This window comes from Cyprinus carpio, chromosome B11, assembly GCF_018340385.1.
Source record: "Cyprinus carpio isolate SPL01 chromosome B11, ASM1834038v1, whole genome shotgun sequence".
Classification (NCBI taxonomy): domain Eukaryota; kingdom Metazoa; phylum Chordata; class Actinopteri; order Cypriniformes; family Cyprinidae; genus Cyprinus; species Cyprinus carpio.
The window spans coordinates 23248252-23267830 of record NC_056607.1 but is presented as its reverse complement, the minus strand read 5'-3'; the positions used below and the strand labels follow the sequence as shown (position 1 = coordinate 23267830).

General features: G+C 35.0%; 1 protein-coding gene across 1 annotated transcript in view; it reads left to right on the top strand.

Moving 5' to 3' along the window:
- The window catches only part of LOC109075631 (CSC1-like protein 2), a 50211-nt gene that overhangs the window by 7809 nt on the left and 22823 nt on the right, over nt 1–19579 (top strand). The window contains 3 exon segments of the mRNA XM_042734650.1: nt 9528–9740; nt 11887–11966; nt 18171–18261. Of these exon segments, the coding sequence (XP_042590584.1) occupies nt 9573–9740; nt 11887–11966; nt 18171–18261 (339 nt within the window). The 5' untranslated portion in view covers nt 9528–9572.

Here is a 19579-nt window from a genome sequence, read left to right as displayed (position 1 = left end):
GAGTAAGCCCTTAATGAAATGCTTAAAGTTTTAATTTGATTGCTTCAATGCATCAGCACAAGAGCCAGGAGACGTTTTAGATTTCATATGGGGCATGTGATGCTGTGTAGATAACTTGATTGAACGTGTTTTTAATAAGCGCAGTGGTGCAGGACATTACTAAACAGATCAAATTATCTCAACAGAGAGCAGTATAACAGTCAGGTTTCAGAAGTAGAATCCTATTCGTTGTTTTTCATAGAGAAATTTATTTTTAGCAACAATGTATCCGCTCTAAAAATGTTTATGTGCATTTGGGATGCATCTATCTTGTATTGAGAAGTGCGTATCAACAATAGCGAAGCTTAAAGTTTTTTTTTTTTATCAAAATAAGTTATGAATACACAAACGTTAGAACTGTATTTTTACAGTTGTAAAGTAAAATAATTATTTATTTTATTTTATTCATTTTTTTTTACTGTGAAATATTACAGTATTACTATTATTTTCTATTTATTTCAATTTTTTTTTTACAAATATTTGTATTATTAAATATCAGTATCATTTTATTTAGTAGTCATAATAGTTTTTTGTAATGTTTACTTTTAATAATGATAATAATAATAATAAATATAATTTTGAACAAAATGTGCAGCCCAACAAACAAACACAGCAAACCTGGATTTTTTTACATTTTCATTTTAAATTACAATCTTTCACAAGTAGTCAACTCTCTTTTTTGTATTCATTTATTCTTGTTTTGTCTCACTCTACGACTGTGAAATACTGTTTTCTGGCGTTTGTCTTATAACCCAAAACATGCCAACATTATTCACTGAGAGCAAAATCATGATTAAGGCCTCTTTATGTATATACAGTGGTGCTTATTCTTATACTCAGAAGTCGCTCTCTGGTGACTTCTGCTGATTTTCGCTTGAAGAATGTGATTGTCACTCAAATGTGATTGAACACAACTATGTTAAACCATATTTGGCTGCTATGTGAATGTCTCTCATCATTTAGTTGTCTTATTTTGGTAATTTTATCAGACTTTGGCCCAAATGTATCCAGTCATCCAGAGTCTTATCAAATCACGGCACAATGATGTTCAATCCGTTGTGATGATTCGGTCTCATTGGCTTACAATGAACTGAAAGCACATAATCTGAGTTTGATGAAGCCACTGCACTGATGGCTCTTTAATGATCTCAGTGGTCTCTGGACTGATTCTCAAACGCAGATTGTAGACTGTAGAAACCACTGCCACTAATGGCTCTTTATGATCTAGGCTTATGATGCTTTTGAGAAACACTGTCCTGGTTTCCCTTTCTCCTCTGCTTCTCCTTCTCTGGAAATCCCTTCCTCTCTTTCTGACTGAGGACAGATTCAGCTCACACTAAATGCTCTTTTGTCCAGTTGTCCTCAGAGAGAGTTTTCCTCTGAATTAGCAAATGCTGGTGAAGAGCTTATGAACAGGAAACACGTGGATGTTAATGAAGTTATTTTTCCTCGCTCCTCTGTTGGAGTTTAACATGGTTAATGTAATTGTGCTTTATTCTGGGCTGTTAAAACTCACACAAAAACACAATGATTTTCTGAAAGCTGTGGTGAAACATTTTCTTCTTTTCTTCTCTTTGTTCTTATTCTCCTTTTCTTCTGCTCTTCCTCACTGAGCTTTCTTTCTTTCTCCCTCCTTGTTCTTCATCTTCTTTTTCTCGTTCTTTTCCTTCTCATTGTTCTTCTTTTTCTTGTTTTTCTTATTTGTTCCTCCTGTTTTCTAAATGTTGTTGTCCTCCTCCTTTTTCTCATTGATCTTCTCCTCGTCTCGTCTTTCTTATTGTAACTCCTCTCATTCTTCTTTCTTCTGCCTCTTTGCATTGTTCTAATTCTTGATGTTCTTGCTCTTCTCGTCATTCTCTTCCTCCTCCTTGTTCTACCCGTTTTTCTTCCTCTTGTTGTTGTTGTTCTTCTCAACGTTTTTCTCCTTCTCCCTTTTCTCATTGTCCTTCTCCTTGATGTTCTTGTTCATTTTTGTTGTTCTTCTCCTCCTTCATCTTTTTTCCCCTTCTTCTTTTCATGGTTTTCTCCTTTAATTGTTCTTTTGTTGTCGTTGTCTTGATCTTCTCTTCCTTCTCTCCCTTTGTTCTGTTGTAATTGTGTTTTTCATGGACGGTTAGAACAGATTGAATCTGAGATCATATGACGGACTACAAACTCTTTGTTAGTGTTTCACGACTCTGATTGAACTTCACAGAGGATGTTGAGACCAGTATTAATAATATAGGGCATGAAACGCAATTAAAATAATGCAATCTTCAAATGTGCTGGACTGGAAAACACAATTACATCATTAACCTGTTCCTCCGCTTGATAACTTGACTTTTTGTTCCCTCCCTCTCTTTTGTGTGTCAACAAGATGCAGGAAAATTCAATGCTTTATTGATTTTTAAGTCAGTTCTAATTACTTGGTGCATTATACATGCACATTGTGTTTTTGTCCCTTTTTCAGTGGTAAAAATACCAAATTGAGATCTGGATTGTTATGAGACGGTTAGAGATCTCTCTCTTTTTTCTAATTCCAAACTCCTCTCTCTTTCCCCTATTCCTCTTTTTGGCACAAAATTGGGAGAAAATAGAAACATCCTTTTTCTTTTTATAACTGTAAGTAGGTTAGTGTGTTCAACGTAAATAAATAAACATAAAAAGAGTATGAATAAAAAAGTGCAGCCAAGCTTGGGCTATATATTCTTAAGGGAACGCTTCACACCAACGCTGCCTTTATATTTAATGCCGAGCTCTTGGCTGTTTTTCAACACACTGGATTCAGATTAATCACATCTCGGCCAAACACATCCAGAAAGTCCAGCTGAACTCTGGATGAGACCGGGATCGCGGATCAGACTCCTCAGACCATGCTGGCTGTCAAAAACCATCATCTTGACAGGTTATTGTTAACAGGATAAAGATGGATATCGGGATTCCCTATGAAGACCTGATCTGGTTTAACCTGATTCAACAACTGGCCTGTTTCTGGAGGTTTTTTTTTTCCCAAAGGCTTTTCAGAGAAGTCATCATTTACTCTCACTCTTGTCTTTCCACTGAACATAAATGAGAATTTTGAAGACTTGCTTGAAACGCTTCAGTCCCAGTTCATTGTAAGTGCATGAAACACCTTCAGATTACTTCCTTTTGTGCTCTGAGGGAGAAGGAAAGCCAGTGTGAGTATTTATTTTAGAGAAAACTCACTGTTATTTTTAATCAAGTTTTCAAAGCTTTGAACCAAACTGATCAGCTCAGGGATGAATCATAACGTTACAACATCTGATTTCTTAGCAGAAAGATTGAACAAGGTGAAGATGATCGAGTCGGACGAGTAAATCTAGCCTCTGCCTACAAAACACAAAACAGCCCTTCTCCTGTTTCCATGGTAACAGGGACATCTCCCATTGGCTGATCTTGGCTTTACAGTTTTAAACAAACCATTAAAAAATTAAATGCTGGAACCAGATTTTTTTATTTATTTTTTTTGGAACCAGATTAAAAAAAAAAATAAATTAAATAAATAAATAAAAATAAATAAATATGTATTTTTTTTTTGTTTGTTTGTTTATTTGAACAGAACTGACTAGTTTTTAAGATATTAAAAAATATTATATTATGTGTTATATAACATTTTTAGTATATAATATTTGTAATAACTTTTTTATATATTTTATTATTTAAAAAAAAAATTATTTGTTTTATTTTTTATGTATTTTTAATTTAATTTAATTTAAATTTATGTTCAGAACTGAAAGTTTTTTACATTTGGCTTTGTTAGCTTTTATAATACAAAAGCTATAAATAGACAACATCTCTTTATATTAAGACAGAAGATTGATATCTTGATATTAGGGATTTAATGATTAACCGTGAGCCGGCTGAAAATCGATTCAAATATGTGACGATTCAAATCATGATGCTAGATGCTAAACAGAAATCACGATGTATTTAGGGCTAGGAGTTTATATGAATGAGGGGAACTTACTGTCTTTAGAAAAGTTTAGATGGTATTTATTCTTTTCATCTTGCCTCTGTATAATGCATATTAAAGTTCATAAGTGCAGCACTGCTTTGTTAACAGCGGAAACCGAGGAAATGCTTTAAGCTCCACCTGCTGGCAGAGATTGAATCTGCATCTCGTTCGGCTTGTGTGCTGTTTCTGTTTCATGCAGATATTTTTATTTATAGTTCCACAAAACTATTCTGTTTTTGCGTCAAATTTAGAAATTATACAATCTAATTTAGATTAAAAACTGCTCGTTGCATGTATGCAGCATCTTTGTTTGGATCATGCTTCTAATTTTTAATGGAAAGAGCACAGACAAAGCCTTATTTTGTTTATATGAAGAGATTTCTTTTTATTTGTGTTACTTATTTATTTGATTTGGGTTTTGAATGACTCACTGAATCATTTGGAGATGTTCTTGAATTACCAGCTGACTCACTCACTGATCATCATCATTTTCAGTCCTATCTGACTCGACCTGAGAATGGTTGATGAGTTGTACCTGCACAACCGGTCAGTAATTAACTCTCTCAAGTCTTATGTAATCATGTGTAGTTAAAGATACGCATTTAAGTACCTCAGAGCATCTGTCTTGAGGAGTTTATTTGTAATCAACCCCTAAATAACCATTTTCATCTTGAATAATCTTTTTATTTCTAGAATCTCTTTGAGCTATATTGCATATGGAATATGAATCGTGATATTCAGAATTTGTGATGCTTTTGAATGAATCAAAATGATTGCACTGCCATCTGGATTGAGAACCGCATTAGTTTCACTCACACAGTTTTGCTCTGTTTGTTTTCCTTTGATGAATGGAGAATATTAATGACCATGTCTTGCTGTAAAGATGATGAGCCGCGAGTCTGTTGAACATTTTTGTTTTCCCGGAAGTTCAGGATGTTATTGGACCAGCCTGACGGGCTGCTTTGACTTTCTGTCAGGATGTTCTCTTGCATCTTTAGATTACCTGAGCAATGTCTGACCTCAACAGGTTGTCTGTTTCTTCAATATACAGTAGCTGTGCCAAAACTCCATTATTAGGTGTCTGTGCTGTGCTTTGCCTCAAATTTGGTTCAGTATCTCTGTGTCTGTGATTATTTTGATTGCATTTTTACAAGCTGCATGTTTGTTCTGAATTCATGAGTAATGCTGCTTCAGGATGGAGACAGAAGAGTTGTGCAAGTGCTGTTCCACAATCGTCAGTCTACATAGCTTCCTACTAAGGGGACGTTCACACAGGCTTTCTGTCTGTCAGATTTAAAAAATAAAATTTCACAAACCAAAAATTTCAGTAGTTGATACCAACACTATAGACTAAAGTTTCCACAAGCACTTCATCGTACATTAAAAATATTAGATTTTATTTTTTATTTTTTTAAATGTTCTATTTTCTGTATTTCCTTCTGCTTTGGCTGTGTACTAAGTTTATGCTGTAATATACTGTATATACTAAGCCTAATTATATTGTTATCTCCTATTGAACTCATTTATGTAAAAAGTTAAATGTAAATGATAACATGTAGTCTTCAAGTAAACATGGTGGTTTTCTTTTATTCTTGTCAGTATTGTTTTTCAGTATTAAGTGGCAGGTTCGTTAGGCACATTTCTTATTGCAAAATAAAAACAACTGCTTGCATTTAATATCTTACTAAGATGGATATTTTGACCAAGAACATGTGACTCTGCACAAGTGATTTACAATTAGATGCAAATTTACATATGAGCATTTAACAGCAGTCTATTTTTTTTTCAGACAGTCAGTGGATTTAGTTCATTTATAGTATTTGGCACTACAGAAATTGTAGAAATACGTATATTTTTGCATTTAATTTTATTTTATGTTTTACTTGCTATTAATTTTCATATGTAATTGTTTCATTTATGTTTTTATTAGTGTATTTTATTATTTTTATTTATATATTTTCTTTGTTTTTTTTAAATTTTGTATTAATGTTCATATTATATATATATATATTATATATTTATGTAATTTATTAAAAAAGCTAATACATTTGATGCATTTAGATTTATCTGCTAAAATGGATAAATGTAAAATTTTGTTGAAATAACAGCACACACACACACACACACACACATAGTATAAGTAAAAAAAGTATAATATAATATAGTAAGTTTGTTTTTCATGGTTATATGTACATGATACAGCAATACAAGCACTGCAGTAAAGTGTGTCTGTGATGCTGTCTATGTAGGCAGCACATTAGGTGTTTGGAAAGGCTCCTGTGGCTGAAGGAGAGTTGGGGCCAGTGTAGCAGAACAATCTACCGCAGTGCTGCTGCAGCCAAATCTCACCTTCTCATCCTCTCTCTCTCTCTCTCTCTCTCTCTCTCTCTCTCATCTCTCTCTCTCTCTCTCTCTCTCTCTCTCTCTCTCTCTCTCTCTCTCTCTCTCTCTCTCTCTCTCTGTGTCTGTGTCTGTGCTAAGCCTGAGTCTCACTGAGTCTCAGCTGGCGGATCGAGCCCATTAGCCGCTCGTGTGCAGTGTTTGGACAGTGCCAGGGGTTGGATCATGTCTCTTCAGCGCTGATCCAGTCATCCTCAGCCGTTACTGGCACCAACACTGTGATGTAACACAATCTGTTTCACATACAGAAGGGTCACAGCACTGAGGCCAAGGATTTAGGATTAGTGCTCATGCATTATCAGTGTTTCTCCTCCAGACTGAAGGAACACAGTTTAAATACTCTTTCCATTGAATGTGCAACCCTTTGGCTCCATATGCTAGATATAATCCCACTTTTACCACTTTGCAGCAGAAATAGATAACCCAAACTGTTTATGTGGTACCAAACCCCAAAATGAGAATTTTGAATTTATCCACTCTTTATATAAAAGTACAGTCTTTTGGTCTTAAAAGTAAAGCTCTCTCATCTGGTGCAGATTGAATCCAATAGAATCGATCTATGAAAATGATTAATCAATTTATCATCAAGTATTACGGTACATGAGCAGTACTCATGCAAAACTATAAAATTTTATCATTTATCAGTCTTATATTTTGAATTAAGTCTTATGCCTTGTGGGAGACAATGCAGAATTACATTTATTAGGTTGAATTATTTTTAGAAACACATTTGTGCCTTTTTCAGTTTCACATTTGAAATAATCATTTCATTTTTTAAGGATGTGGATTTTTCTTCCTCTTCCATTGTATATTATATATTTTATAGTATTATGTTGTGTGCTGTATTTGATTGTTGTATTTAAATATATTATGTATTTATTTAAATGTATTATTATTATTTAATAGTATAGTATGTTGTATTTTAATTTATTTAAATAATTATTAATTTGATTATTCTACTTTATATTATGTATTTTACAGTATTATTAATTATTATTACTCACAAAATGCATTTTAATAATAATAATGATAATAATCATAATAATATTATTAATGTTTATTGTTGTTGTTATTAGATATTCTAAAAGTCACATCTTGACCCAAATTGAAGTCATCATTTACTGCAAATCTTCCTTTTTCCTCTGATTTACTGCTATAAATCTGCATAGACACTGGTCAGTCACGTTTTAATTTGTGATTGCAGCAACTGGTAGAACTGTGGCTGTATCGTCTGATACTGCAACTAGATAGTTACTATAGGTAAAACATTCATCCATCTCAGCAACATTGCATTAAATCTACCTGCCTGTGTTCAAACCTACAACCTCAAGCCACTAACAGTTAGATATCCGTTTTTCTTTCAGTCAGAAAACTCCCACACAGACATCTGTCACCGGTGTGGCACAAACACTCAACTCCCCTGTGCTCGACTGAAATCAGTTTTTAGATGTAGCTGAAATGATCCTTCCTGTTTTTAGTGCCGTGGATCTGTGTGGGCTGTTTAGATATACCCATGGTTCCTGCCGAGGTGTTGGCGGCAGTGGGCCGCAGAGGGAATGGCTGTTGCTGTGGAGCGTTTGAGAGCAGGTGAGCTCTGGGACGAGTGGGCTGATTCAGACGGAGGAGAGGAGTTGGACGCTCATCAAAAGAGTGTCTAGTGTTCCATTGCGTCAGAACAATCTGTATTATATAATCACACTCAGTATGAGGGCGAGGAGACTATCAGATGATGCCGACTGCTTTCATATCTGCTTTTTGTCTTAGTGTTGATGAGAGAGTGATTATTGTCCATTTGAATACTCTAAATGTTGAGGGAGATGTTGAAGAAAAGCCAGAGACTGTGCATTTGTACAGCTTTACTGCTGTAATAATAATACTAAATTAAATAATTATATTTTATAATTATTTTTATTATTAGTGGTCAAATGATATGGCTTTTTTGATGGGTGATACCGATACCTTAAAGAGGAGAGTGACTGATTGCACATATGTAAATATGTGATAAATATGATGAGATGCAGTAGATGTAAAAAATATATGTAATTAAAGTAACATGAGTACCAATTGCTGCAATGAAATTTAGATGTATTTTACATATTTACTGACATTTATCAGCCGATACTGATAATTCAAAAATGTCAAATATTGGCCGTGGCTATATATTTACTAAATTAGAAATCAAAATTAATCAATATGAAAAAATTTAACTGAGCTTGGTAAAAAAAAAATTGCTAGTATTTTTCACAAAGAAATAATTAAAATTAATAATAGTTTGCATAGCTTGAAATCAAGGATTTAAAGATTATGCCCACATCTACGCTCAGGTGCACTGTCAAAATAAAAGTCTCTTCCTGTCGCTGTCAAAAAGTTCTATCCAACACATATCGGCGATAACGATAATTTATTGTAAAATATTGGCCCATATATTAGCCTTGGCAGTATATTGGTTACCCAGTAATTACCATTATTATTTAATAATAAATATGTAAATTTTCCTATTTTTTTTTAAAATGTTAAATAGTTAAAACATGAATAGTTTGCATAGTCAAAATTAAGGATTTTAAGGTTAGGCTTGCATGTGCACTCAGGAATTGCCGTTCTTAGCACGGTCAAAATGAAAAACATTATTGACACTTATCGGCCAATACCGATAATTAAAAATTTTTAAAATATCGGCAGATGTATGGCAATATATTGGCCAACCAATAAGTATTATTATTGTTTAATTATAAATATTATTTTCTTTAAAAAATAGTCTTGTCTTATTGCTGTCAAAATAAAAGCTGTTTTTGACGCTTATTGACCAATACCAATAATAAAAAAAAAAAATAATAAAAAAAAATGGCCGATACGCCTATATGGTAATATATTGATTAACCAATAATTACTATTGTTATTGAAGTATAAATATACAATTTTCTTTTCTTTAATATACAATTTATTAATTTAAAAATGACAAATATCAGCCAATATACGGTAATATATCAGTCAACCAATAATTACTATTAGTATTTAAGTATAAATTTACCATTTTTTTTTTCTTTAAAAAAAAAAAACCTTGGATCTAGAATGTTATATTTTTGTGTAGTTTGAATGAGTATAAATAATCTTATCTGTTTCATCTTCTCCTCAGGTTCTTCATCAGGATGTTGCAGTGATTGAGGTGAAACATCTGGTCATGATGATGTGGCGTTTTGGGAACCCGACCTGTATGAGTCAGGCCAACTGTTACAGCAATGCTTCCAAAGACTACTGCTACTCAGCCCGGATCCGCAGTACCGTGCTGCAGGGCCTGCCCTTCGGAGGGGTTCCCACTGTCCTCGCGCTGGACTTTATGTGCTTCCTGGTAAGTGTCCTGTATGGAAAAATTTATGTCTTTGAGCTCTGCCTGTAGAAGAAGGCAAGAATAGTTTGTTATTAGCTGTAAAATACCCCGAAACAGCAAAATGATTATTAAAATGTACAGCTACGTTATACATCTAGTGGTGAGAATTGGCATTTCATGATGATCTGGCAAAGAGATAACAAACTCAGCCTTTTCCTGTCTACATGCAGTCAATTTAATCCATCTATTAATCATGCCGTTTTTTTTTTTAATCATTTAGACAGATCTAAATTTACACTGTAGTATTGTGCTATACTAATGGAACATAATTTCAGAATGTTGACCTTGGCACCAGTGGATTGACCTGGTTATCTGGTCAGAGTTATATTTACATGATCTCTTCATATGGAAAAATCAAGCAACCTTGCATTTTGAATGTAGACAGGCAGACACAGCTGAAGCGAATGGCTGTCAGAGCTACATAACAACAGTTGTTTTACCTACTAACTCAGCACTTTGGCTGCCCTCTTGACCTACATTTCTCACTGATGTCTTTAGTTGCGAGCTGCACATTAGTGTAAATGGCACACGAGTTCTTCATCTCATCTCTGCTCTGTTCTTCATCAATATAAACCTGATTAAAAGCCCCAAACCGCAGCAGCAGAAAAATAAAGCCTTGATTTGTCCACAAATTTATTAATTGCATTTTTATTTTCTTCAATCTGGTAACTGTTGTCATCATCAGGGTCTAAATGGATGACCACAACTGGGTAGAACAGAATTATTGTTGTCAAGTGCTGAACTTCCTTGATCAAAACAGCAGATTTGATTTTCTAGTTATAGTGCCCCCTATGGACGGAATTGGATGAAAGTTGGTGTGTTCCCTTAAATTGTCCTGATGTTCTTATGTACCAGATGTCATTAAGTTTGAGCATTGTGTTCAGAAGAAATATTCATTAGTAGAAGTAGGTCATGGCCAAACATTTAATTGGCTTGTGTTTGTGTGCTGAATGAATTAATAAATAAAAATGCCCTAAATTATGTTCTTTCAAGAGTGTTTTTTCACTTAAGAAGTATTACTTTTTTACATTATTGGATAGACAATTTCATGTCACAGTAAAGCTGGGCGATCTTCCCGATATTATCGATTTATTCAATTTTTTTTTTTTGCCACGATTTTATTTTTTAGAAATCGAGGAATCGAAGAAATATGACCAAATGTTAGAATTAGACACTTTGACAATATGCCGGTGATAACAGCCGCATGTCGGCGCACGTGATTAACCACTTACGTGTGACACGCTCTGTGAAGGACCATAAATATAGGCGTCATTCACACAGCCCTTTTGTTTTGACAAAGATGCGACGCGGGCAGAGGAATAGGAAAAACATGCAAGTAGATGGGAGTGAATTTCTTTTCACTTGAGCGCAGTGTTTTTAGAATGGCATTTCATACATGTGACACTGCAAGAGAGGCGAGCGCAAATCAAACACATCCATGTTTACACAAAAACAATGGAAAAGCAGCGCAATCGAATAAAAACCTGTAAAGAACTACTGCTGTTTGTATGACATTTCATGTTTGCATCATGGTGACAGGCTGAAAGCTGCTGTTGTTTTTAAAGAACATTTATAGTTAATAAGTCTACTGGTGTTATACCTTCGGTCATTTTGAATTTGAATTACCTTGACTTTTGAGATTTTCTAAAATAATTTTACTCTTTTTATTTCTGAACACATAATATGTTTAAGTCAAGTTTGTACAATATGTAGTTGTAGTTTTTGGATCTTTTCTGCAAAGATATTTAACAAGTGATTTGTTTAACATTTACATCATGTTGACAACTTCATGTGTGGTGCACTTGGAATAGAATTAGAGCGTTAATAAAGAAAAGGTAACTTGAATCATGTTGTAGTTACATTTTCAAGTTGGCTAGTTAAAAATCATTAAAAAAAAAAAAATAGAGAATCGGTCAAACATTCTGGAAAAATTGAGATTTAAATTTTTTTGCAAAATCGGCCAGCCCTATGTCACAGTAATGATTTATTGTATGATATGCTTGTAAACAGTTGGCCTTGAGCACATTTCTTTTAACTGAATTTGTGTATTAGCTTGACTTCTCTCTTTATCACATGGCTGATTTGTCTCTGTATCTCCATCTCTCAGGTTCTTCTTTTTGTCTTCTCCATCTTGCGGAAAGTGGCATGGGATTACGGCCGTCTGGCCCTGGTGACCGACGCTGACAGGTAAGAACACGTTGCTGTCAAACCTGACTGATTAATGGGTGTCATTTGGATGTCAAATTGAATGAATTTTCATTGGTGTGCAATCTATAGTTCTTATTTATATTCTTTGTACAAGGTGTGTATGGTGTTTTACTCGGAAAAATGCCAAGCAAAATAATTTTTTATCCTGCCGTTTTTTGAATCCCATGTACACAGTCTGAAAAATGACAGGTGTGGAGAAAATCCCAAGAATCCCTGTTACACACTGTGAACTGAAATGACCAGCATCTGTGGACATCATCTCATCCAATCAATGAAGTCCTCTCACAGAGTACCACCTATGGTGGCCAGAAATGGCCAATAATGGCCACGAACCTGATGTTTGAGTAGAATCAATGAGATTAACCATCACTTTCTGCTAACCACAGGTCTTAAGAACACATCTGTGGAAACAGAAAGACCAACACCTCTGGTTACTGATGAAAAGGTCTTTCTGTATCTCATGGGATGAAATTTAGGTCTGTTTTTTGAGAAATGATAGTCTTACAAAAAAGTAACATCCTTGGTTTTCAGACCCATGCCCACTGCTCTATTTATACCAAATAAAGACAAACACAGCTCAACAACAACTCAAATTATAGCCAAATTTTGCCGTCTTGCGGGTCTAAATACAGTAAATGGCGCAAGTTCAGAAAATGACCACAGTTTGGTAATCAATAAAAATTGTTGTCCGAGAACTGAACTGAGCTTAATCAAAGTTGCAGATTCATAAGGATTTCAACACGAGTTGTAGCGCCCCCTATGGACGGAATTGGATGAAAATTGGTGCGTGTCCTCAAATTGTCCTGATGTTCATATTTACCAAGTTTCATTAAGTTTGAGCATTGCTTTCAGAATGTACGTCTTTTAGTAGAAACAGGCCATGGCCAAACATTTAATTGACTCCTGTGTGCCGAATGAATTAATGAATCACGATCCTCTAAATGATGTTCTTTCAGGAGTGTCTCTTGATGACGCTAGTAGTTTTGGATCGTTATAAATCAGGTTCTGCCTCATATAGATAGTCTTCGTTCATCTGTACACCCCTCGTGTGCTTTCGCCCAGTCTCACAGCTTGAATATCCAGGTGCAACTAAACACACCCAATAAACCTTCATGATCCGCTGACATTTCTTTAGCAGGGAAGGAAGTGAATTAAAAACCACTCACACAAGCCCTCTGCTTCATGAGACAGTGCTTTTCATTATCACTGAGCATATTTGCTGTTTCTGCTGTTGTTGGTGCACATCATCACTGTGTTTCTATTTTCACTCTGCTCTTCCTCCTCTTGCTTTTCTTTGTTTAGTGTTTTTTCCCTTCCCTCACTGGTGCGGAATAGAGCCAGAAATGTTCCCACATATCATTTCCATTGGATCGATCATGTATTATTTGCTGCTTATTAAGGTTGCTGGAAATAGACAGAGCCGCTGGCGTTGTCTTTTTTTTTTTTTTTTAACTTCGTTACATAAGTGCCACATAGGCTACATCATTTTAAAGACTGAGCTTGTAAGAGCTGCAGTTTAATCTGGTAATCACTACCCAGTGACCTACCCTGGTACTATCTTGATTTTTTCGGGTATTATTGAGGGGTACCATTTGCATATTTGTGATTCTGAAGGCTTTGAAGGCTGTTGTATAAATTGATTTCTTGTTAAAAGTCTGTTTGATGCTTTGCTTCTTCCTGTAGTAGAGTGGAAACATGAAATAGAGCTTTGATGAGCTTCCTACTGGGTTTGTAGGGCAATTTTGCTTCTCCAACTCCCTTCTTGCTGTCTTCCGCTGTGTACATTAATCCATCCTCTCACTCAATTTCACAATTGAAAAATTCCTTTGACTTTTGTATATCGATGTGGTTTGTAGATTACAGTGTTTCTGGACCACTGCATGCTGCTGACTGAACAGCATCCGTCTGTAATTACAGCGACACACTCCAAAGGAAAGACCCTTCAATTCGCTGATTCTGTGTTTCCTATGTGGACTGTACATTTAACACGAGACTGCAGTTTACGCTCTTGTGACTGTACAGTTCATAATGAACAGATTTACATGCCAGTGCTGAAGTGAAAGCACTGCTGTAATGTGGTGTAATTGAGCTGCTTTAAGCAGCTGTTGGCATTAAATGAGTATCCTGGACTCATTGAAACATCACAGAAATGTATGTGCATTGCAGCTTTTGACTGTGCACACTAGGATGGAGTCATCATTATATTTTGGGATTTTCCTGTACTGCACCTAATGTTATTTTACATTTTATTTTGTTTTTCTTTAATATATTTTAATTTAGTTATATATGTGTATATAATTGTTTTCTTTATTTATTTATTTTTTTAATCCTTTTTTATTCATTTTTTATCTTTATATATTATTTTAATTTTTATATTTCATTTTGTATATTTTATATTTACTTTTTTATTACTTTTTATTTTTTATAGATTTTATATATTTTTCTATTTTTATATTTATTCCTTTGCAATAAAATATTGTAATTGCACATGTTGTCGTCTTTAAAGTACATTGGGAGATACTGATATGTTCTCAGATATATCATGTATCTCAACTTCTCACCTAACGCCACTCTATTTCCACAGCTGAAGCTCTGACAGCTGTAGTCTTCAGAGATTTATTGATCTGAATGAATTCAAGCTTATTTTTCCTTCCTCTTTTTTTTTTCTTTCATTCCCAAGCAGAAGAGAAGATTCAGCGGTCTGGAGGAGCGGGAGTAGTATGTTCAGTTATTGTTCCTCTGCTTTATTCTGCTCAATGAAGAACTAACCTCTCACTTCTTCTGATAAACTAGTGTGTGTGTGTGTAATTATGGGGGTTCCTCACCTTTGACCTTTTTCTAACACACAAGATGTTGCTTTAAAGATCTGTGTGTGATTTCTCACTGCTCACCACTTATTAATATTCCTCTGCTGTGTGTGTGTAATGTTTGACTCATGTGTGTAAATTTGGCTTTCCAAAGGGGCTCTAACACACGAGTGTCAATAACCGCCTGCCCTTCATGTCTCTTTTTGTGACGTTTGTTATTTGGCTACAGTAGGAGGAAGGAACGGAGTAACTATGAGCCTGTACGCAGGTAAAAGAGCTTTAGCGTGTCTTTCTGACCCGTTGTGACCCCAAAAGGATCCAGAGAGACCCCTGAGTATTGTGAGTCTTCCTGCCCTTGTGAATGTGTATCTTCTCATGTAGAATGATTTGGTGATCATAGTTGGATATGATCTTCACAACGGAGCCACTGAGGTTATTTTAGCTGTACATGACGGTGTCCTTGTTCTCCCAGAGTTGCCCTAATGGTCTGAAACAGCAAATTAGTCAGTTTCAAATGGATTTAAAGGAATATCTCACCCCCCAAAAATTAATTTCTGTTAGAACTGTATTCACCCTCATGTCACAAAAGGTGAATAGTCAACCAGCAAATGAGATATCAGGCTGTTTATCTGTTTTCTTTTTGTTTTTCTTAGTGTGCATATAAGAATTTATGTAAGTAAAAAGGAAATGTAAGAAATACTATATAATATAATATTATACAGTAATTTCGATATTTTATTTCATTTTTATATTTTTGATTTATTTTGTAATGCATTTATGCGGTTTAAGGTTAAAAAACACATTATTTTCTACATAATGTATATTATTGTTTCTCTTCTATGCCCCGCCTTTCTGAAACACGTTGATTATTACAAAGGTCAGCGCTCTGAAAAGCGAGGTGTGCTCTGATTGGCCAGCTATCCAGTACGTTTTGATTGGCCGAATGCCTCAAGTGTGTGACGGAAATGTTACACCGCTTAACATACTATGCTGTCTCCCAGGCCAGCAGCACGAGACTCAGTCCAGCTGCTCCACTCGTGCACATCCCATCATCGGTTCTCTTTTAGCAGTTCAGTCAATGTACTGTTAGGAGTAACTGAATAACTCGGGATATTGGTTTATTTCGCATTACAGGGAGTGTAAGGCACGTTTATAAACCGAATAACTTAAGTTATTTGTGGATTGTGGAAATGACAAACAACAAGCTCTACTCTACACTGCTCAAAACCCGCATTTGAATCATCATTGACAAATTATTTAAATATAAAAAAAACGTACTTACAGGCTGTGAGTCAGAAGCGCCAGACTGTCCTTGCAAAGTTTAAACTGCCCAACTTTATAGAAACAGCCGTTGTGCCACAGACGCATTGCAGGCTACTGGTTCAGGAAACAGTCCTCATCCTCCATAAAATGTGCAGCACATATCTGAATATTTGGGTTGGACTGTTCTGGAATAGTGTGTAAATACAACTTAACCACTGATTTCTAGCCATGTCCTCTTTTGAAAGAACAAACAAAGTAGTTCAGCTTTCACAACGAAACACACAGTGACTCCACGACATGGCGGCGGCGGCAACAGAGGGAATAAAAGTTACGCCTTCTTTCTTTGTGTGAACATTTGGGCGTTGTTATGCAAATCTTTCCACATCGTGGTGTAGAGATGTGGGGCATGTTAGAACGAGCCGTTTTAGGTGGTGGTGGTTGACTGTTAACTTTTATAAAGAATATCTCTTTGGATTTGAGACTTTAGTCTTTGCAACTTTACAGATCTTCTTTATACACTAAGAGCTTGTAACACTCCAAAGAGAAAGGAGAATTAAAATCGCATCATATGACACCTTTAAATTTTATTTTGCTTTAATTGTATTTTTTTATTTGTATTCATGTTATTTTATTTGCACATTGCATCTTTTATTCTTTTACTGCCCAAAAAGGACCAAAAAAACCCACAAAAACAACAACTATAAAGCATCATTGAAGTAGTCCAGACAGAATATTAAAGTAGTCCAGTGACTACTGCGCTGTCCCTATAAATGCAGTATAAATCACAAGCTGTATAGAATTTAATTCGCTTTAGCTCTAAACCAGCAGAGTCTGTTCATGGCATCAGCAGAGTTTTTTGCCGCACAAACACTGCTGTCTTATTGATTTGATTTGATTGACAGGTGATGTGTTGACGAATGAAAACAAGTATAGAAACCGAGCTTGGACTCAGTTCAGTGTGTTACTCAAGTGCTGAGGTCAGGAAACGCTCTACTCAGGGATTTTTACTCATTTGTTAAATGTTCATTCTGACCCAGTTACCTTTTGAACCGCTGTTCTTATCACTGCATTTGAGATGCAGCAGTGCACGTGTTTCAGAGAGGACGATTCTGTTAGTCTAATGAGTCTGTCAGTCATCCAGACCTGCAGCAGAGGAACCACGGTAATAATGCGTTTGACAGGATCATTTTTCAAACTGTGTCAGTGCTGTTCTGGAATTGGTTTTCACAAAGAAAAAGAGGATCCGGCCCTTTAAACCTGCTGTTTTTCAAGTAGGAACTAGTAATGTCCGAGATAATGTCCTCAACAAGTACAGTTTTTAAAACAGCTCAGTATGAAACTTTCATTATTGCTAGTGGGGAATGCTTTAAAACGCATAAATAAATGACTTTAGGTGCCAAAATGTTCATACATGAGTAATCCGGTTGATAAGCTTATCTATATAAAAAATTATATAAAAAAAAACTATAATAGTTTAATCTGAATCTTTAATTGCTGTTTAAAGCAAGTGCTGTTTATTTTTAAGTGCATAAATAAGTTGCTAAAATGTATTAGTAAAAAGTAATAAATTTTATTTTTGTCTTATAATAATTAGACAGTAAAAAAAAAAATGTATATATCAGCCTAACTGTATCAGACTTTATTTTATTTTTATTTCATTTTTTATTTTGAAGCACATAAATGACTTTGGATTTAAATGTTTACTATGTTTGTAGCCTCTAAACACTCAAAACTGAGTCTTAGGAGCATGAGCATCTTCCTGTCAGGGTGTGTTGATCTGTGTTTGTGCTGCGGTGTGTTTTGGGAGATTAGGCTTCATCTCAACTGTGGATTAATATCTTTTAGCATACGAAGGGAAACGTGCATTACAGATGTATCTACTGTTCCTCAAGCCCGTAAATACTTAATATCCCATCTACCCTGAGATGAGACTGACCTATATTTGCCTGAGTGGACCTGAACGTTTAGGCTTTCTGACTGTCTGGCTCCGCTCAGCCTTCAGAATAACCAAAGACATCCACTTGAACTCTTCAGAAGACTTGAGCCAGTGTTTCTGACTTTATTCTTTCTCTTTTCCTTCTGCTTTCTGTCTCTTGTTTGTGTTTGTGTACAGTGTGGCTACAGCTCTTCATTCTGAAACTCCAGACCGATATGAACGTCTCACCTCCGTCTCCAGCTCGGTGGATTTCGAACAGCGAGATAATGTGAGACACCTGTCAATCACTCCTTTGGCCCCGCCCCCTCCTCCCATCTGCATCCACACATCCATAAATTAATACATTTATTCAGCAAGGATGCACTAAATTGATCAAAAGTGACAGTAAAGACATTTATAATGCTACAAAAGATTTTTCATTTCAAATAAATGGTGTTCTTTTGAACTTTCTACTCTTTAACCCTGAAAACCCTGAACCCTGAAAAAATAAAATGTATCACGGTTTCCACTAAAATACTGGGCAGCACAACTGTTTAACATTGATAATAATCAGAAATGTTTCTTGAGCAGCAAATCAGCACATTAGAATGATTTCTGAAGATCATGTGACACTGAAGACTGGAGTAATGATGCTGAAAATTCAGCTTTGATCACAGAAATAAATTACATTTTACCATATATTCAAATAGAAAACAGCTATTTTAAATTGTAATTATATTTCACAATAATTATAATTGTACAATAATTATATTGTAATTATATTTTTGACCAAATGAATGCAGCACTGAAGAGCAGAAGAATTTTTTTTTTTTTTTTTTTTTTTTTTTTTTTTTTTAGTAAATGTATCTAAAAAAAAAGCCAAGTTAAAGGGATGTTACAGTAATTCATTTCGTGAAACAATTTATTTTCAATACTAGTTGGCGATTTGACTTTGACTTTGGATCAAACTCAATGTCTTTATTACCCATTTCCCAAAGCGTGTCTCCCAGCCCCTCTTGCTCCACATGGACTCTATTGATTTTTCCATGCAACACTGACCTCACATCAGTGTTATATATGTTCAGAAAGAACCGAAGGCCTTTATAGAGGGTGAGAACTTCCTCCCTCCATCATTTCATTTTAAATCACAGTCATGATGAACCAGCGTTTCTGCGCTCATTTTGGACCACGTCCTTGAAAGTCCCCAGAAGCCTTCAGGAGAGAAACTGACTCAACAAAACCTCCAAATAAACTCCCTCAAACTGAAACCTCAGGATCCCTTGAAGTGATTTAGAGTAGTGGTTGACTAAAATAGATTTTTTTTTTAATGGTCAACATAAAGCTGATGTATATGATATCACAATATTTAATTTATAGAATGTGAAAAAAAACGACAACAACAACAAAAAAACATAATTACTGAAATAAAATTTATATTTATTTACATAATATTTATATATTCACATAATAATTTGAAACTAAATAAATGTCCAAATTATTTGAATGATTAAAAAAAAAAAACAGAAGTGCCCAAATTTTTTAATACGAAGAGCCCAAAATTACACTTGATTGAGACGTGCAGGCTAAACGTAAATGTTGCATCCTAT